Below are 21,474 nucleotides of genomic sequence, written 5' to 3' on the forward strand. Positions count from 1 at the left end.
CCCAGTACCAAAAAAAAAGAATAGAAGGAAAATTTAATTTGACCATATGAATTTATTGACTGGGGACCATGGGGAAATTTTGTGGGAAGAGAGGACAATAACAAATGTATAAATTAAACTTTACTAAACTTGATAATGTGACTAAAACATCTATGCCTACTTGGGAAATAAATTGGATAGGTTTTAACTTTTCCCCAGTTTTTACATTATGGAAAACTTGGGCCTGCCCAAAAAAACATTATGAAAATTGGCTCTTCCCTATATATTGAAGGAAGCTTAGGGTAATGATTTAAAATCAGATTCTTGCCCACTATACTTTTTTGTACTGGGAATCAAACTCAGGACCTTGCACTTACAAGGCAGGCAGCAGCACCACTCAGCTAAATGACTGGCCCCAACACTATACTGCTAACAGAGTATTACTGGCCTGTCCAAAACCCCATATGTATCTGTAGCCCATATGTTTTCATGTCTGGGAACAAGCGTTGGGATACTAATACTTTTACCTGTCAAAAAATGCACCACGAGTCACTGTACTCCCTTCAGATGTGTACCAAACACATCTCTAATGATCAGAGGGCATATGCCAGGAGGATGGGTTCCTGTTAATTTAACTGAACCATGGTCATATACACTTACTGCTCATTTGTTGCAAGTCCTGCTTGATCATTTCATACATAGAACAAAAAGAATCCTGGACTGATCACTGCTGGCAATCTCTTTGGTATTACTGATTTCAAGTACAGCTGCTTCCTCTGTTGCCTTATCCCACTCCATTCAAACAGCTCATTTCAGTTATTTAGACCAAGACTACTGATGAGGCCTGAAAACATAGTATTCTATAGATGCTAAGCTACAGTCCCAAAGAAGTGTGCTTGAGGCTACTGTTCTCTGGATAGACCAGATTGAAAGTTTACAGCTACAAGGCCTCAAATGTCATTATATTACTACTTGATTTTGCATTACTCCTTTACCTTATAAATGATCTAGCCACTCATGGGAACAGGTTAAAAAGCATGTTCAAGGAGCAATGCACAAAAATATAACTACAGATCCTGATGCCCTCCAGAAAGAAGTTTTATCTATGTCCTAACAGACTGCTGATTCTGATAACCAGATTCAAAACTGGGATAACTTTTCTGATGCACTTGATCAGCTGAATCCCATTATCTCAAGGATCATTTCTGGTCGTATATTGTCAGGCCAGTAGTAATTGGATTCTGTCTCTTTGCTCTCAGTCTGCTGCAGAGGAGCTCCAACGAGACGACATCTGAAATTGTCGCAAGCACAGATCATGATGATTCAACTTCTACAAGCAAATGAAAAGGGGGATCTGTCAAGAGCCATTCTACCTAATTTGGGGAAAAGCATTTCATAATTAAAGTGTGATCAGGACTAAGGCCCAATGTCAGCTGTGGTATGCAGAAAATAACTCTGTGTACCTCTGGACACACGTCGAGGCCTCAATGGTCCTGTGACACTGTGATGATCAAAGGCAATGTGATACCAGCTGGAGATATCCTGGTTCTTTGAGAACCGAGTAATAAAAAAAAAGTTTCACCTGGGGGAAGGACAAGTTCCTCATTAGCCTACTACTTATCTTGTCCCATCTACTATTTTAAGAAGGCTTTGCCCAATACTCCTTCCAATTACTGTGTGTACCCATAAATAATGGCTAGCTCACAGTGTCTCTGTCTTTGTCCACTCTGGCACTGACCTCCCAGCCCCCATGTACCTCAAAACTATGTCTTTATTGTCTTTCTTCAGCCTGTGCCCCTTTCTAGGCAGCTTGGAGGATTGATCGGCCTCCAATGTATCATACCCTCATCATTAAACTGGTCAAACCCTCAGGATAACAAAATTAACACATGAAAATCAACACCTTTCCTATTACCAATAATGACCCTCCTTAGAAACCAATCACAATAGCTTCAAACAATAAAATACCTAAGAATCAACCTAACCATGAAGGTGAAAAGACCTCTATAATAAAAATTGCAGAGCACTGAAGAAAGAAATCAAAGACATCCCTTGTTCATGGATTCAGATGGCCACATTACCAAAAGCAATCTATATATTCAATGTGATCCATATTAAAATACCAATATTGTGCTTCCCAGAACTAGAAAAAACAATCTTAAAATCACATGAAACACAAATGACTCAGAAGACCCAAAGCAATCCTGAGCAAAAAGAGCCAGGATGGATGCAACACAATGCCTGATTTGTCAGGTGTGGTTGCGCACACTACCTACGATCCCAGCACTCCCGAGGCTGAGGCAGGAGGACTGCTGCAAGTCTGAGGCCAGCCTGAACTACACACCAGGACCCTGTCTCAAAAACAAAAAACAATGCATGGTTTCAAATTACATCACAAAACTCAAGTAACAAAAACAGCATACCACTGGCACAAAAACAGACACAGAGCAAAACAGAAGACACACAATAAAACTGATGTACCTACAGCCACCTGATTTTTGACAAAGGAGCCAAACATACATTTGAGAACACATAGCCTCTTTATTTCTGTTGTTTTTGTTTGTTTGTGTTTTTGAGACAGGGTCTCACTCTGTAGTTGAGACTAACCTGGAACTCACTGTGTAGTCCAGGCTGGTCTTGAACTCACAGTGATCCTCCTGCCTCAGCCTCCTGAGTGCTGGGATTACAGGCGTGCACCACCACACCCGGCCACATAGCCTCTTTAACAAATAATGCTAGGAAAAATGGATCTCTGAATGTGAAAGATTGAAACTAGATCTTTACCTCTTTCCCTGCACTAAAATCAGATCAAAATGTAGCAAACACCCATTGTAAGACTGGAAAACTTTCAAGTGCTAGGAGAAAACATAAGGGAAATACTTGAAGCCACAGGCACAGGTAAAAACTTCCTAAATAGGACTCCAGCAGCACAACAAGTCAAGAATCAACAAATGGGACTTTATCAAATTAAAAACTTCTCCACACCAAAAGAAACAAGAGTGAAGGGATGGCCCACAGAATGGGAGAAAATCTCTGCTAGCTAGTCTTCTGAGAATGTCTAAAATATATAAAGACCACCACCAAAAACAAAAACTCAGCCCAATTAATGGGTAAGTGAACTGAACAGAGAATTCTCAAAATACAAATGTCCTATATGAAAAAATGTTCAACATTCTTAGCCATTAAGGAAATGCAAATCAATACACTGAGAGTCTACTTCACTCCTGCCAGAACGGCTATCATAAAGAATACGAACAATGGGCCGGGGATTTAGCTCAGTGGTTCTGGTGCCTGCCTCCCAAGCACAAGGCCCCAAAAGTTTGATTCCTGGCACCACAAAAAAAAAAAAAAAAAAAAAAAAAAAAAAAATCTCTGCCTTACCTAGACATCTGATGGATAAGAACACCCTCCAATCCTTAATAGAATCCTGAATACTGAAACAAAATCCCTTTGTAAATAATTTCTTAAAGTATATGAGGTAAGCCAGGTGTGGTGGTGCATGCCAGTAATCCCAGCACTCCAGAGGCTGAGGCAGGAGGATCACCATGAGGCCAGCCCAGGCTACCTAGTGAGTTTAAGGCTAATCTTAACTACACAGCTAGACCCTGCCTCAAAAACAAAAGTAAATGAGGCATAAAATATTTACTGTCATTAATGAGAAAGCTATACAAGCTTAGACCATGCAGTACAAGAAAATCTAATGTCTAGATAAACACTAACCTCTGGCAGTACCCCCTGCCCTGCTTGGGACAGTACACATACAGAGAACCCTGCGGCATTCAAATAGGGGAAACACCACAGCACCTGCTATCTGTTAGAAGCGCATGTGCCAAGCAGTCTTTTAGACAGGTATGTTCTTGGCTCAATTTCATCTACTCCACACTGCACCACCCCCATTTACATAAGCGAAAGCCTTCACATATAACTAAAAAATGTAGACTTCAGGGGTACATTATCTAAGATCAGTTACAAAGTGGCAATCGAGGCACAAAAGCACTGCCTGACCACAAAAAATAGACTTTTTGATGACTTACTCAAATTAAATCAAGGATCCACAAGAAAGCATGTCTTCCTGATGGTAGGACGAGCATTACCTGTGTATCTCCTATTATATCTTGCATTAGTGTACATGCAGCAGGTACCCAAAGAGAGAAACTAAAGGCCCATGGAAAAACATCAAAACTTGCAATGAATGAGATGTATCATAGAAAAGTGACCCCAGAAAGAACTGTTATGTATAAAAGTCTTCTTTTAAAGTAACAGCATAAACGTATGAATACAGTTATCACTAATAAATTTTAAAACTGTGGCATCTTACCCCTCAACTAAATGTTCAATCAAATGGGAGCACATGAAGATGCAGGTTAACTTTTTTATTGAGGCACAACAAGGCATTGTAACTTGTCTGCACTTGAGGCAGTCAGTTTAGTAAGCTGAACATTAATACAGTTAAGGATTAAGTGCAAACAATGTACATTCACAGCTTGACTAGTGAGGCTACATCACAATTTATGAAGTGCCAGATTAGTGCTGTCACTCAGCTTGAAAATTTTCACCTGGGCAGGAAAACAAAAAAGTGAGGACCTCCTCATTCCACTAGAATGAACATTTTTCCTAAGCCATCAGTCAGCAGGTCAAGAGCTACTTCTTCATTAATGTGAACACGTCCCTTTTATTGTCAATTCCGTACTGACTTTCAATCTTGATAAAGAAGATAGCCTGAAAATGTAGAGTATTTCCAACTGCTACCATAAATTGCTCCCCTGTGCAGACGTAACCATATCTGGTCTCCCTGGAAGAGCTGAAGAACTGCATGATTGCTAGCAGTTTCGTGGTCTGGAGCACCATCATTGGCATAGGCCGACACCAAGACCTCCTCATTCTTCATGAGGTTGACGTAGAGCGGCACATTCACTGCCAGCTTTAGCATGTGGAAAATAAAAACATAAGTGCCATTCACTGGGCAACTGAATCTACCAAGATGAAGATCAAACGTCTCTCCCAAGTTGTTCAGAAGAAGATCAAACACAATGGGTTGGTCTAAGCCTCCAGGGGCCAGGTTCGAGGTTCTGGCTGCTGAGAAGGCAACACGCATCTGCTGAGGCAGGGGATAGATGTGGACTGGCAGTAGGGTGGCGGCAGGGTTTGTCACTGGCACATCCACAGGGGTCATGCTACGGGAGTCTCCTTGGCCAGAGTCACCACTGTTGAAGGTTTCGTTGTCTCTTTCTGGGCTGCTCACCTGAGAAGAATCACTCCACCCTGCTGTTTTTATTAGCAACAATGAGTTTCTCATAATGAAGCAGTTAGATTCGAACACAATATTTAACATTAGTTGGCTACTGAAACAAGACAAAGACACATTTTAGAGTAAATTCCAAAACAAAAGCAATAAATGTAGCTAAATTATACTTTCCTAGATTTTCTGGTAATAGATTTTGGTAATACTATCTAAAGCTAGAAGGGACCTAGATAATCTTGTTTAATTGCCTTTAAGATTAAGAAATGTGCCCCCCAAGGGGCTGGGGATTTAGCTCAGTGATTCCACCGCCTGCCTCGCAAGCACAAGGACCCAAGTTCGATCCCCAGTACCAAAAAACAAGAAATGTGCCCCCCAAAAGTTGGGTAACTTACCACAACCAATTAAAATTAGCAAAAAATAAAATCCAAGTTGGACACTTTTCATCTTTAATCATAACTCTCATTAAGCTAATCAGCTAATTGCTCAGTAATCACTATTCTACTCAAAGCAGCTAACATAAAAGAGCTCCAGAAAATTTATATTACATAAAAAATTAACTTTTAGGGGCCAGGGATTTAGCTCAGTAGTTCTACCCACCTGCCTCATAAGCGCAAGGTCCCGAGTTTGATCCCCAGTACCAAAAAAAAATAATAATAATAATAACTTTTAGAACTACTTGCTACTAGTCATTCAAATATATTTTGATGGCACTAAGCACCATGATGATGTTTATTTATTTACTGGGAGGGGTTGAGACAGTCTTGCTCTGTAATTAAGGTGGGTCTTGAACTCACTACATAACCCATGCTGCCCTCAAATTCACAGCAATACTCTCTCAACCTCTTGAGTGCTGGGATTACAGATGTGCCTCACCATACCTAGCAAATGCTTATTTCCAAGTTAATGTGAAAAAAATTTTTAGCAGGGTGTGCCACCAAACCCAGCTGAAAAATGTTAATGTTTTAAGAGACCACAACATTGCTCGAATGTAATGCAAAAGCATTGTGAATATTGGCTATTTTCTCAAAGTGAAAAGATTGTTTTCCTGTGACAAAATTAGTTATCTTCAGGGCTGGGGATTTAGCTCAGTGGCACTGAGTCTGCCTTACAAGCACAAGGTCCTCAGTTCAAGCCCAGCACTTAAAAAAAATTATTTTTTTTTTAGCTGTCTTCACTAATTCTTTCTCAATTACACTGAATCTTTTAATAGTTGGTATACATTTTTAAAAGTATTATTAAATAAATTGCTCTTGCTTCAAGTCACTGTTATTTGTTTGTTTTGAGACAGGGTCTCACTATGTAGTTGAGACTGATCTGGAACTCACTATGTAGCCCAGGCTGGTCTTGAACTCACAGCAATCCTCCTGCCTCAGCCTCCCAAGTGCTGGGATTACAGGCGTGCACCACCACGCCAGGCTCACTGTTGTTTTTTTTGTTGTTTTTCCCTGTGGTGCTGGGGATTGAACTTGGGTCCTTGTGCATGCAAGGCAGGCTCCGGAACCACTGAGCTAAATCCCCAGCCCAAGTCACTGTATTTTAATCATTGCTTATTTGAATATATGCATGTATTGACACAAAAGTACCCATTACCATGTTATTATAAAAACCACCATCTTGAAACTATATGAAGTCAGCTCAATTAATATATGTCTAAGGTCAAATCATGTTCTGGTTGACACTTGGCTTCCATAGCCTATCTAGTAATCTAGTATCTCCTTTAGTATTACAGTTAAGCAAACTGAAAACCTCAAGATAAATACTAAAAGCACTGTATTTTGGGGGGAGCTTGACAGAGTACAAAATGAACTACAATTATGTTTTGGGTAAATAAACAACACTTAATACTTCTTACCTCTTGAATTTGCCCGAGGACCACCATGTGTCCCTCCTCGCTTATAGCACTGCTGGAAATTATCCTAAAAGAAACACACGAATATTCATGTTAGCACCAAAAATGCAAGACAATAATTACTGATTGGTAAGTGTATTTATAAGATTAAAGTCCCCCAGCAGTAGAAGATGCTCAGAAGTTCCCAAACACCAGGAGAAACAAATCGAGGCTAACAGTGGAGATACTGCTTCATCTGTTCATTAGCCTGACCAATGAGGTTAATACAAAGCAGTAAAGCAGTCCGAGAGCACTAGATACAAGTCACAATACTAGGGAATTATAGCAATTCAGAAGCACAGCCTGGCCCTTTGTCTCTTGCCTCAATATAAGAGGACATAATAAAGCAAGAACAAGAGCACAGGCCTCTTTGTTCCTGCATTTATAAGTCAAACTGTGAAGACCAGTATAAACTACAATGGGTGAGGGGGTTCTCTTTAGGGTTTTTGTTTAGGGACAGTGGAATTGAAAAGACTATATTGTGTAAATGTACTTAGTGCCTAAAAATATGATCCAAAACATTAAGAATGAAGGTTCAGGGGCAAGACTTCCAACTGACTCCTAAGTATGAATGGCATCAGTCTCCATGCAATTCATGAAAAAATAGGGCAAGAAGATACGAATAATCCCAATCCAAATTTCCAGTCCTCTTCTCGGTAGCAACTGTTATCAATTTATTTTCCTTTCCCCTTTCTACCTTCCCTTCCCTTTTTTTCTGGTAGTGGTAATCAAATCTACTGCCTTTGCACTGAGCTACATTCCCAGATTTTTTTCATTATTATTATGATAATTATAATATTTATTTTTAATTTTGAGACAGGGCCTTTAAGTCACTGAGTTGCTCAGGTTGGGCTTGAACTTGTGATCCTTCTGTCTCAGCCTCCCAGAGTGATGAGATTACACCAGGTATTATCAATGTATTATGTTTCCTCAAAGAAATTTAAAGCATAACACAAAAATACTGAAATCCTGTTATGAACAGATAGTTTCATTACTTAAGTCTGTATTAATCAATACCCTCTCTTCACACACAGCCCCTGGGGTTCATGTACTAACAGCTACTATATGCACGCTTGGTACAGTCTCAGCACTGTGGTGCTAAGCAGTTGCATGTATTAGTTCCTTAATCTTCTCAGCACCTCATGGAGGAAGCCTCACAATCCTGTTAGATGAATAGCTAACAGTCAAGTCCATACCGAACTGACGAGGCACTAGAGTTCAGCAGGTTAAAACATAGGCCCAAGGGCACATAAGGCAAGAGAAGTGGTGAAACCAGGGGTCAAAGCCAAGTCACTTCAATTCCAAGGCGTTCGCTCTTTTCAGTACCACCTCCATACAGACGCCTATTCTGCCTCACACCTGGCAGCACTTCAAGCACAGGTGTTTCAGGTTACAGCCTTGCCCAGTAGGGTACCACACACAGACGCACCCCAGCTTCCGACAGGCATGTTCGCATAAGCCCATCATAAACTGACAATATTTTAAGTAAAAAAAGGATTTAATACTTAACCTTCCCAACACTGCAGCTGAGCAACACAGTACACTAGAGTATGGTTTTTCACCCTTATGTGCACATGGATGACAGATCACTGCAGAGTATCACACCACATCAAGAGCCCGAAAAATCGAAATTCAAACTCTGAAGTAGGGTTCGCAATGTATGCATATCCTTCTCACACCACCACAAAGGGAAAAATGAATTAAGCCAAATTATCATAAGTTTGGGATCATCTATGAGGTTGCCAAGGTATTTTTTTTCCTTGCAGTAAGAGAGATCAAACTCAGGACCTTGCTCTTGCCAGACAGGTGCGGTGCCACTGAGCAATACCCCACCCTGCCAAAGCTCACTAAAGTGGTGGCGCATCCCTGTAACCCACCTGGGGCCGGAGGTGGAAGCCAGCCACTGGTACGTGAGGAGTGCAGTGCCAGCAAACCCTGTCTCAAAACTTAATAAATAAAATACAAAAAAACGGAACGTCTAACATTCTGTCGGTCAGTACAGGAAATCTGCAGTCATTCAAATCAGAAAAACAAGCTTACAAAAAATAATTCTGATACACTCAATAGTTAGGCACACTGAGCTGAAGGTGATATAGGAAAGTTAGGGTCTTGAGCTGGGGCTAAAAACATATTCCAATCTTAGCTCTACCATTTACCTGTTGAGTGACCTTACACAATTTAACTCTGAACCACAGTTTCTCTTAAGGTGGAGAAGTTAATATAAATACTATGATTAATAAAGTCCTTAACAACTTTTCAATTCAATATAACCAGCATTTGACATTTATCCTCCTTGGGTGATTGGAAAAGATCTCAACCCAACCCTCCACAAGACTCACTAGTAGTTGTATAACTAAGTAATTGTCTACAAAATAAATGATGACCCATTATATAGTTTAAACACCAGCTAACATCAACAACTGTACTACTCTTCACCTATGACTGTTCTTACTCACCTTTTGGGAATAAGGTGTTCCAGGGTATTCTCTAGCTTGGAACTGCAGCTGGCTATAATTTCCATTGGAAATGGAAGGAGGTCCTCTATAAGTATCAAAACCTAATAAACAAAAAACTTACATAAAATGATAGGCAAAAGCATAATAAACTATACAACCTTAAGAGTTAAACTGATTCTATAATGCCATCGTTAGATTTATACCTTAAGAAAAGGTATACTAAAACTGCTTCGACGGCAAAGTACATATTTGTAAAATATGGCTGACTTCAGGGCCAGGGCTGAACTTTAGCTAAGTGGCACTAATGCACCTGCCTCGCAAGTGCAAGGTTCTAAGTTCAAACCCCAGTACGAGGGGGGGAAAATACGGCTCACTTCAAATAAGTCAGGTTTAGAAATTTACTACTTCTGGGGCCGGGGATTTAGCTCAGTGGTTCTGCTACCTGCCTCACAAGCGCAAAGTCCCAAATTCAATCCCCAGTACAAAAAAAAGTACTACTCCTGGAATGCAGGTGAGGACTGGGAAAGGTTGGTGGTAGGGCACAGGTATGTAAGGCCTCTCTGTCTCAAGTAATATTTTTGCTACTACCACGCAGTGACCAGAATACATGTAATCATAACTAAAACTTAAAAGAATATTACAATTATAGTCTCAAATTCTATGTTCTTTCCTGCAGTATTAACTGGCAGACAAATAACTTTAGAAAAAGAGTTTATCTTTCATGACATATTTTTAACAAAATCAGTTAACAAAATAAAAACTATTCAAATGTGTAAACCAAAATTCATCCCTTGAAAAACAAGACAAGATGATCATTCTTTCTACTTCAATAAGGCGCAGAATTAATGCTTTTTATAGTTTAAAAGTTGTTATAGAGAAAAGGTATACTGAAAAATATTCTTTGAATCACTAATAAAGAAATCTCTATTATAGTATAAATACCAATGACAAAGGAAACAAAATAAGGTAAAAATAGCTGGAGTCAGGTACATTTACAGACAAACCAATTCTATAAAATCAGAAGTTGATCGAGAGCACACCTTTATAACTGCCAGCAGATTGATAGGAATTCGTGAGTAATCTCCCACCACGAGCACATCCTCTCACAGATCCCCGACTGCTGACAAATGGCTGTGTGAGTCTGGGAAATACATTCATCTGTGCTGGGTAAAAGGCAAGGCTACCATTGCTTACTTGAATAGTTCCATCAGGATGATAATTTGCAGCTTAAGGAAACATTTTAAAGTCAAAAAGTTAAATGGTAATAAAAGTCTAATACTCTTCACATGCAATAGTCAAAATACCTTTAATATATTTCTCCCCTTTAAAAAAAATTCACACACATGTGTATATTTGAAATGCAATTATTCTACCTTATAAAGGTAGGAAATTTTGACACATGCTACAATACAAATGAGCCTTGAAGATACTATGCTAAGTGAAATATGGCAGTTTTGAAAGGACAAATATATAATGCAACTCATGTGAAGTTCCTAAAGTAGTCAAATTCACAGCCATTAAGTAGAATGGTAGCTGCCAGGGATGAAAAGAGAAGAAGGTATTAGTGTGAAGGGGACATTAAGTTTTATCTGGGAAAGATGAAAAAGTTCTGGATAGGTTGCAAATACTTTGGTTGTAGTTAATGCCACAGAACAATATGATTATAAACAGTTAAAATGGTCTTTTATGTATGTATATTTTATCACAATTTTAAAAATAAGCTAAATAATCCAGATTAGGAAGAGGAAATGAATTTTAAAAGAAATCATATAACAAACAGATCCTTTATTTAAATCACTGCTTCAGGTGAAAACAGAATAAGGTCAACACTACAGGTGAGAACAAAATAAGGTCCTTTGTGGCTAAATCCAGGAAGTTACATTTACTGTCTCTTTATTATTTGATTAAAAAGCACCTACAATGCTCAGGCTTAAGTTTTAGAAAACTTCATGTGGGACTAAAATATCAAGACTAAAAATCCAAAAGGTGACTAAAAATCCAAAAGGTGCTTCTTAAATTAAGACATAAGTACAAAGTTACCTTTTCTTTCACAATTTATAGCAGCATAAAGAGCAAAAGTCTGTCTCTAAGAAATAGTATAATAAGCATATTACATTGTATCTTCATATTAATAAATGTTTTACATAAGAGAGAGGTAAAAACTGCCAGATAACCAGCCACAGAAAGGATTAACAAAATGGTTTCAAAATCTTCACAAAAGCAGCTACAGCGCCCTATCAACCTCAATTACTGTCTAGAATAATCAAAACAATTAGATTAACACATAGTCAATAAGGTTAAATCAAACTATCTAAATTCTATCTCTAAGTCAAAACTAAAAGGTCAACTTTATTCAATATGAAGAAAGACATTACAACTTTCTCAACACTTTTGGATGTGAAGAAATAATGGTTACTAGTCAGAAAAGAACTTGGAAGGTATCCCTATAGACTTACTATTAAATTAGTTGTTATCTAAGTTTTCAAAATATCATATGCAAAGACCTTACCAGTCTCTTGAGACAGAGCAGTCTGTTCTACATGTATAGCTGGCAGTTGGCACTGGGGTGGTGTTTGTGTACTTGCTGTAGTAAAACTCTGATTGTAGCCAGGTGGATAAGTGGATTCCTTTATTTCTTGTTCTTTCCGTGGAGGCAGCGGTGCATTAACATTAAATACCTTGAAAGAGAAGGGTACACTCAGCCATTTGTGAAAGTTCATAGGAAACAGCTAAGGGGACCATCCAGCAAAAACCCACAATATTCTAAAACTTCTATTGATGATCAAAAGTTTCAAAAACATTTCTCTGAAGGTAAGTAGCTAATAAGTATGTGAAAACATGCTCAACCTCATTACTCATTACGAAAATACAAATCAAAACCTCAGTAAGATACCACATCATACCCATTAGGATGGCTACTACCAAAAGACAGGAAATACATGATAGCAAGGACGTGGAGAAACTGGACCCCTCATGCACTGAAATATACAGTGGTGCAACCATTGTGAAAAAGTCTGGAAACTTTTCCAAAGATTAACATAAATTACCACATGATACATTGGTTTCACTTGCAGGTATATACCCCAAATACCTGAAAACAAGGACTTGAATACATAGTGTACACCCATGTACATAGCAGCATTATTCGTAATAAGCACAAGGTTAAAACAACCCAAGAGCTCATCAACAAAGAACTAAATAAACAAAATGAGGTACATACATAAAATGAAATGCTGTCCATAAGAAATGAAATTAACACATACTATAATATAGTTGAACCTCAGAAACATGCTAAGTGAAACAAGCCAGATCAAAAGAAAAATATTGCATAATTTCACCTATATGAGAAACCTAAAGTAGGTAAATTCATAGAAAGTAGAGATGGACTGTGGAGGGAGAGAAATAGGGAATTATTATTTAATGAGCACAGTACTTCTGGTTATCATAAAAAATTCTGGAAATAGTGCAATGGCTGCACAGCGTTGTGAACATACTTAGTGCCACAGAATCACACTCTGAGTGATTAAATAGTGAATTTTATGTTACATACATTTTACCCCAGGAAGAAACAATTCCAGGTAGGGCTGGTGAAGGCCCCAAGCCAGGTGCAGCCACTGGAGTGGAGTCGACCATATGCTATGCTGCGTATGGAGTTACTGGGGACCATTTTCAGCTCCCTACTGGTGACTGTCATCCTTAGGGCATTTTGCATCTACAAGCCCATTCAACGTCGATGATGCCAAGCAAGTTCTGCTGCAAGTTTTGGGGAACAGAATAAGCTATGATGCCAGTGGAGAAGCTGGAATCAGGGCCTTCCTACTTGGAAATGTCCTTTGGTCTGGATAGCTGGTAAATGCTAAGCGATTTAGAAGAAACCTAGCAATGATATTTTCCTAACATCATCATGCAAATAACTAGTTGCTGAGTCTGCTTATCAATGTTCCTTTTTGAATGGCTGTACTTGTTAAAAGTAAGGCCTGAAACTCCAAGGTTTAGTGTAAAGATATAACGCTCATGAGAAAAAAAAATTCTAATACTGTGTCTCTAAGAACCCCCCTGAAAAGGACTTTTTTTTTTTTTTTTTTTTTTTTTTTTTTGTGGTACCGGGGATCGAACTCGGGTCTCTGCGCTTGCAAGGCAGGCCACTGAACTGCTGAGCTAAATCCCCGGCCCTAGGACTAATTATTAATGCTTGAAACAGGAGGGAAGCTAACCTTGTAGGCATTCCCTCTTTAGAGCCATTCAGTTATAATGCATTAAGGAGGACAGGTTATTATACTGAATTGACCTAGAATAGGGGTGGTAAACACAGGGCACATGTGGCCCAGCAGGGTGTTTCTATCATTGAAAGCTCTAAAGTTCTCTGTCACTGACCTAGAATGTTCCAGTTGCAAATCAGTGTCTACTGTAGGCAGTTTAGGGCACCATTCCTCACCTACACCTGGCTGTATTCTCAGATGCCCCCCCCGAAGTCAGGGTTGCATCAGGTAGGCCTGTTATCATGTGCACCCTTGGCCTAGAAGGTCTAAAAATGTTCCTCGCTGGCCCATCAGAACAAGGGCCCTGTCCTGCTCAAGCGTTAATCTGCTTTGTACTGTTTAGTTTGTGCAGCCCTTGGCTTTAAACTCATGATAGCCTTTCAGATCGGGAATCTAAGAGATGCAGCAGGATCCCTTTATTAGCCATGAATGTGGAGGGTTCACCTAAGAAGTGCATGGCCACTGTGCAGGCTGGAGTGTTTACATGAATTTAATTTCAACTTTGAAAGTGCTGGTGTTAGTCTGAACTGTTGGTGAAAATGGATTATTTTTCCTTTGTTGAAATGGTAACTGTCATATTTAATAATTGTAATTATTTTAAAGGTGCTAGATTGTTGTAATGAAATTGAAATCTTTATGCTCCATTGAAGGACAGCACTGATTTTTTTCTTTTTAATGTCACTATTTGACCCAAAGATTTTGTTTGTAAGATTCCAACATCGGGCCATTAAAATTTTCACTGCTCTCTACATTTGAGCAAAATGTCAATTAAAATTAAAATTCTGTATAGGGTTTAAAAAAAAAGAAACAATTCCATTTGATTCTCTACAGAAATGACACCAAAGAATAGAAGCTATAGGAGAAAGGAATTCTTTCTCAAAATTAAAAATAAGTGAAATGTACTATTCACTGAGTTTTTACCATATGGCAGAAAGTCACCTTCTAGACTCAGACATAATTTATGAAGGAACACTTCTATTACTCTCTAGCTCTCTGCTCCTATTCCTCCTTCATAAATCTAGCTGCAACACTTTTTCTTTCATTACTAAAATCCCAGTGATGAAAAGTAGTGGCTGGATTCATAACTACTTGTTTCATAAGTGAATGAATGAAAGCCAACTTGAACTGGACAGGCTTCAGACAGAAAGAGGAGACAGGGAGGAAAGGGAAGACAGTCCATACTATGACAAGAATGAGCAAGGCAAGCCCAGGGCACGTGTCTGCCAAGTTATACACGACTTCAAAACGTACTCAGAACGGCACAGGACTCAATGCCATTCTGTAATGGGTCACTGTTCGCTTTTAATGAGGCAAAAGAAAAAGCCAGTAAACCCAGTGTGGAAATACTGCACAGGATGGACTAATAGGGAGAGAGAAAGCAAGGAAATGAAAACATTCAAACTGGCCAAGAGCCACATGAACAGGTCAGTGACCTCCATGTCTGAGCCCTCAGGCATCTCTCCCTGCACTGTGCTGTTTCCTGTGCCCTCTGAAGCAGCTGCTGTGGGACATCAGTGCCATAAGCAAAGGTACTCTCTGGCCCGCTAAGGGGTCCCCTCCACAAAAGGAACTTTTTTATGCTAGTCCATGTTTTGAGAATAAACATACAAATCTAGCTGCAACATTATCTTTTTTTTAAAGTTTTAAACTAAAATTTGTAGAGGAATACATAATTCAAAATATCACACAAAAACAGGAACAAATTTTCAAGAACCTGCATAAGATCAAGGCTCAAGTGTGTATGCCCTGTATTTCCAGGTACCAATGCTAGGAAACCTCCTAATTCACTATTAGGAATGATCAGTATTATTTAGCTATTGTTAGAAATTAGATTTCTCACCTACATATTCCTTCGGGGGGGGGGTGAGTGTTGCTGTTGATTAAATCAGCCACACATTACATTTGCTTGATATGAATCCGCAGCTCTGCCTAATTTTCAGAGCGAACAATGCTCTGAGAAAAAACCCACTCAATACTCTAGGGTCTCTAGCTTCCAGGTTCAATACTGTTTTACAAGCAATATTTCCATAGGACAAATGTAAATTCTACCATCCCTATAAATAAGAGTAATATAAAAGGAAAAGTTGTCACAAAGTACCAATTAACAGATGTGAGAGAAATAATCACTCAAGTGGAAGGAATCATGAACTGCAACCATCGTTCCTGCCCGTTCCATACTCACTGTCTGCATGGCTTGAAAGGGTGCTGTGTTAATTGTTATTGAACTACTGCTTGCTGCAGGCGACCGGAAGCCCTGTTCAGAGCCCTTTGACGTGGGAGGACTTGGAGAAGCCAGTGAAGATGGTGGCTTGCTTGGGGAAACTGCTGCCTGGGGAGGAGAAATGCAGCATCAGCAATCACCTGCCACGTCACAAGCTGTTAACTTACTCTAAACCCCACTCTGGCATAAGTCAGCAAGTTCTTTAGGATGACACTGGGCACAGGAATGCACGAGACTAGCTTTTGCTTACAATTTCCCATCTCAATTGCTGAGGATGCACACTAGTATTTCCTGTGCACAGCTTGCTGACTAGATGAAAAAGTCCCACTAATAAGCAGTCTAACAAGTGAGGGGATGAACTTAGGTTAATTCTTTTGTAAGTGCTAATGTTTCGCTATTTTAAAGACTTATTGGTATATTTCTAAGTCAGCTGCCTAAAAAAGAAAACTAACACTCATCTAACTTAAGCAACTTCTATCAAAGAGAACAGGCAAGTTTTGACATAACAGATTAAGATGTCAAAGCCTTCAACAGATATCAAAACCAATCCCAACCAAAATATGAAACAGACAAGCATGGTAACAATCACTGACTGTTTTTGAAAATGAGAAAACAATTTATCTCAATTTACACCAAGTCAGCACCACAAACATGATTATTTATACTGACTTTTTTATATTTTACAGGGAAGACAGTCTTCTCTATGTATAATAGTTCAGTCCAAAATAAAACCTAACAGTTGCTAAACTGCATCCCAAAATTCATCCTATCCAACTATATCTCAAGAATTTGCTCAATAGCAAAAGCTGTAACTTAAAACTGAAAGCAAAACCTAAAAAGAAACTGGATCATTTTAACTGGATCAGTGCTAATATCAATATTATAAAAATTGTCTTCAGTTATACAAATGTGATTTTTCTAAGTATTCCTTCAGTTGAGAAACTTGACCTAATCCTATATGAAACTTTTTACTTTTTTATATTAAAAACTGACATTTACAGCAGTAGATAAGGCAATACACTAATAAATCTATTTATATGGCAAAATTACAAGAATGTTCCCTGTGTAAGAGCCAGAACCAAATATCTATAGAAACGAATGCATTAATAAATATGTTTTATCTTTCAACTAATCATGCTTGTAAATTTGTAAGATAAACTGGCTCCTCTATTCTTTGAAACAGAAAAGAAATCAAGACAACTGATCTTATACTACCTCAGGAGTCTCTGAGGTCATAAACTCTGTTTCAGAGCCCGAAGAAGCCTGATCAGTAGAAACCAACCAAGCATTTCAATTACAAGTACCTGAAGAAGAAGCAGCCTAGACACAGGAAGATTTAAAGTATTGTGAAAGGTACATTTTGTTCACTTTGTACTTCTTGGGACCTAGGCTTCCTAATGCTCCTCTTACTGGCATTCTTAGTGCCCGGCACTTCACCCTGAGCCTGCTTGGTAGCTACAACCCTATCTTATTGACAATCACACACAGAAAGGTCAATTTGCCCAGGATCACACTAAAACTAAGTGTAGGAGGTAAGATTCAAATCCAACAGTCTGCTACACTGCCATTCCAGAACTGGGCACAAACTACCCTTCTGATGATCCCACTCTCACTCATCCAGATTCTCGGCCCGGGGCTAGGCTTCCAATGAGGCCTTCACAGCAGTCACTGAAGTAAGTCCAGGCACATCCACACTACAGGCCATCACAACTCCACTTCCACTCCACGAGCCTTGCTGTTCCAAGGATGAACAGAATACACTCTACATAAAACCACATGGCACCAAAATTCTAGTGAAACTTGGAAGTTGAGAGAATATACAAAATAAAATTCAAGAGCAAGCACAGTCGACACTAAGGCTGTGACCACTGTGACCAATGAAACACTAAGAGCAGCTAGGGAGGAAAGCTACAGCACAACAGATACTAGAATATAGCACACAACTAAAACTCGGGCAACAGCAGTCTGAAGTGAGTGATTCCAACCCTTTCATCTAAGTGCTTCTGTGCAGTTCCCAGAAGCTCAAGCAGTATAACAGGTGAACTGGAAACTAACAAGTAGTAACCAAATAGCAGAGAAGCTATATACCCATCCACAGCCTTACAAAGGGACCTTCATGACACGCAACTAGAAAAAGAGTAAGGACCACGCTTAATAAAGCACTTATGGGAAGAAAAATTTGAATTATTTTAGAACATTTTATATACCTAAATAGGCATAACTTTGATTCAACAAAAAATTTACAACTATTATGAGATTGGAATGTTTCTAAAAATATGCCTTTCTTCTGTGCTTCTCATTAAAACCCTAAGTGCCCAAAATAAATGTGACTGGGTGTTGTATGGACGTAACTTAACACCACTAACAAAGCTCCCCTTGTCAGAGATGCTACATTACATTCTCTCGGTCATTTGATACTTGAGCTTTAGTAGACTGAAGTTTTACTTAAAAGGTCACTGCAAGAGGCTGTGTATAGCTTAGTGGTATAGTCCTTAGCACACGCAAGGTCTACAGCTTGATCCTCAGCCTCACAAAAAAAAGCTTAACAGCCAGGCATGGTGGCACATGCCTGTAATCCCAGCACTTGATAGGGCTGAGATAGGAAGATCGCTGTGAGTTCAAGACCAGCCTGGGCTACACAATGGTTCCACGGCAGCCTCAAAGACACTGTCTCAAAAAAAAAAAAACAACAACAACAAACAGCAACAACAAAATGAAAATAAAGACACATATTCTTTCTATTCAGATTCATTAGAAGCAGCAGCTCTTGCTCTTTAAGTACACCAGCTAGAAGCAGTTGAGTATTAGTGAGTAAACATGGTATTTGAGACCAGTGGTTCCAAATACGAATACAGCTTCATCCAGGGCACTTATTAAAAATATAAATGATTAGAACAGGCCTAAAGTGCTGTCTCAGGTAAAACCTAAAAATATGTATTTTTACAAGAGATTGGAGGATTTTGATGCAGGCGTCCTACAGGCCTGCACCTAAGAACTCCTCACTAGGCAGATCAGTGGTTGTCAATGCAAGGCCTTCCACAGAAACCCAACACCTGGAGCAGACACAAAGGACTCCTCCAGTGAAACAGTGCTAGAGTGGAGGATGCAGCACAACCTCATCAACACACTCTCCTGGACAAACACAACTGCACCCCAACTTACTGAACTACACATAAACCACCATAGACAGTTATATTTTTGGAAGGGAATAGTACAACTATTGAGCCAACCAAAATACTTAACTTCTGTCAAAAAGCTACAGTCGAGAAAATTGTCAGAGAGATACTGAGAAAACTTTTTAAAAAGTCATCACCAGAAAGCCAGTGAAGCTTAACTACCATTAATGGAAATGCAATATGGCATTCAGACATATCAATAACTTGATCCTTTGTGTTTTGGTTTGCAGTACTCAGGACTGAACCCACTGAGCTACAAACTTGGCCCTTCTTTGAGATAAAGCCTTGCCAAGACAATGAGTTGCCCAGGATGGGCTGGAACTTGGGATCCTCCAGCCTCAGCCTCCCAAGTCCTGGAATACAGGCACACATCATTGCACCTGGCTATCCCTTTGTATTTCTAAATTTACTCTTTGAAAATTAGTTCTTCAGAATGTGAAATATTCAGAGGGGAGGAAAAGAACTGGTTAACCAAGAGACCTGAAACAATTATTTTCTTTCTTCAGATCTTCTATAATACTGATGTATTATACTAAGTGATTTATAGAGCCCAGTAATAAAGTAAAATTCTCAGACAATGTACCTCTGAATTCTTAAGGCTTGCTGTCCTTATTAGAATCAGCTAACTTTCTCTATTATAACTGATGCTTTCAGCATAGTCACTGAAGAATCTTGTGAGGTTTAATCTAAAAACCTAGAACATTTTTAATAACTTAGATCCCTTGCAATCAGTCTATCATTCTTGCCAAAGCAAGAAGTCTTTCTCTAAATAACTTAGAAAAGTCAACGAAAGACGAATTTGGAGAAGTTACCTGTAATGGCTCTTGAAGAAAATCACTTTGAGTGGTCATATTTTGCTCTGTGGATACTGCAGAAACTGAAATAAACCAAGCATTATGGAGGGGAGAGAAAAGTTAATGCACATCAATGAACCTGGAATAAACTAAAACTTACATTTTACAGAAAAAGCACCAACTAGACGTCCACCATGCACCTTCTACAAGAACTTAAACAGCCAAAGAAGTCCACACAGTCAGAAACACTAAGTTCATCGGTGATACTTGATGCTTTAAGGTTAAATGGGTAAAAACAGAATTTCAAGGCTTCCAAAAACAGAACTATGACTTTTAAAAATAACTGGTAATAGAAATCTAGAACATAGGGCCAGGGATTTAGCTCAGTGCTTCCACTGCCTGCCTTGCAAGTACAAGGACCTGAGTTTGATCCCCAGTACCAAAAAAAAAGAAATCTAGAATATAAAATCTGAGTTATCATAAATAGTAATTAACCAATACACAAGCTGTAAAGCAAGCTATTTAGATTTTCCCCTCTGGTGTTGCACATGAATGTGTTTTCAGGCACACAGCTTCCAGCCTGGGTTCTTGTTAGTAGCTATCACTGCACTTACTTCCTCTGTATTTATTCTCCTTCCCTCACCCAGGAAGCACTGTGCCAGACTTGCGCTCCTTCACGCTGCTCACTATAGCTGGGCGGCGGCTTTGGCTACGTCACCCCTGCCTGAGAGAAACCAGCACAGAGCAAAGAGCCTGAGGATGGAAGCATCAGGTCAAGTCAAACCCAGGCTCCACTGCTGGTTACTGTGTTAATCTCACTCACAGTTAGGGACCCAAAGCCTCAACACTAGAAAGGAGTCAAGTAAGGCCTGGACAGAAATGACTCCAGGAAAAATATTAAAAAATCACAAAAATAGAATTGAGCATTTCTATTCACCCATCTAGAGACATTCTCCAAAAAATACAAACAAGTCATTAAGCACATTAAAGTCTTAAAAGTAATGTATCCATATACGACTCATATATAATGGTCAATAGGTACAGTTAGATTAACAGAGACATATTTAGTTTAACCCTTAAGCTAAGCAGAATAGACAATTTGTAAAAAAAACAACTGTTCTAAAACTATTTGCTCTAAATCATTAGAAAGATTACATACCTACTGGGCTACCTGAAGAAGCTGAAGGAGGTTGTGATGATGGAATTGCACTTGAAGGTTTGTCAAAATCCAGAACAGATTCCTAAAAACAAAAATTTTAATAATGAATAGGAACAAAGATTACAGTATTCATTTTAAAAGGTATTACCTTCTAATTATTCATGGTGTTGGCCATAATCTATTATCTTATAAGTACAGTATATAGGGCCAGGGATTTAGTACAGTTGTGCCAATGCCCACCTCACAAGCACAAGGTCCTAAGTTCGATCCCGAGTTTAAAAAAAAGAAATGTACAGTATC

The 21,474-nt window shown here is 39.0% G+C and overlaps 1 protein-coding gene across 10 annotated transcripts in view; it reads right to left on the minus strand.

Annotated features, from left to right (window-relative positions):
- Positions 1–4,319: 4,319 nt before the first annotated feature.
- Caprin2 (caprin family member 2) overlaps positions 4,320–21,474 on the minus strand; it is a 53,315-nt gene continuing 36,160 nt past the window's right edge. For 7 of the 10 annotated variants that reach the window (XM_010628965.1, XM_033763523.1, XM_010628966.1 and 4 more), the window contains 8 exons: positions 21,175–21,256; positions 20,034–20,098; positions 16,007–16,153; positions 12,075–12,243; positions 10,606–10,791; positions 9,566–9,666; positions 7,074–7,137; positions 4,320–5,244 (listed from right to left, as the gene is read on the minus strand). In XM_010628965.1, the coding sequence (XP_010627267.1) occupies positions 4,676–5,244; positions 7,074–7,137; positions 9,566–9,666; positions 10,606–10,791; positions 12,075–12,243; positions 16,007–16,153; positions 20,034–20,098; positions 21,175–21,256 (1,383 nt within the window). In that variant the 3' untranslated portion in view covers positions 4,320–4,675. Of the gene's footprint in view, positions 5,322–7,073; positions 7,138–9,565; positions 9,667–10,605; positions 10,792–12,074; positions 12,244–16,006; positions 16,154–20,033; positions 20,099–21,174; positions 21,257–21,474 lie in introns of all 10 variants that reach the window. The other 3 variants (XM_010628964.3, XM_010628968.3, XM_010628967.3) reach the window with 3 other exon arrangements.

Source organism: Fukomys damarensis, unplaced genomic scaffold (genome assembly GCF_012274545.1).
Source record: "Fukomys damarensis isolate Sample0158 unplaced genomic scaffold, DMR_v1.0_HiC HiC_scaffold_15, whole genome shotgun sequence".
In the NCBI taxonomy this organism is placed as follows: Eukaryota; Metazoa; Chordata; class Mammalia; order Rodentia; family Bathyergidae; genus Fukomys; species Fukomys damarensis.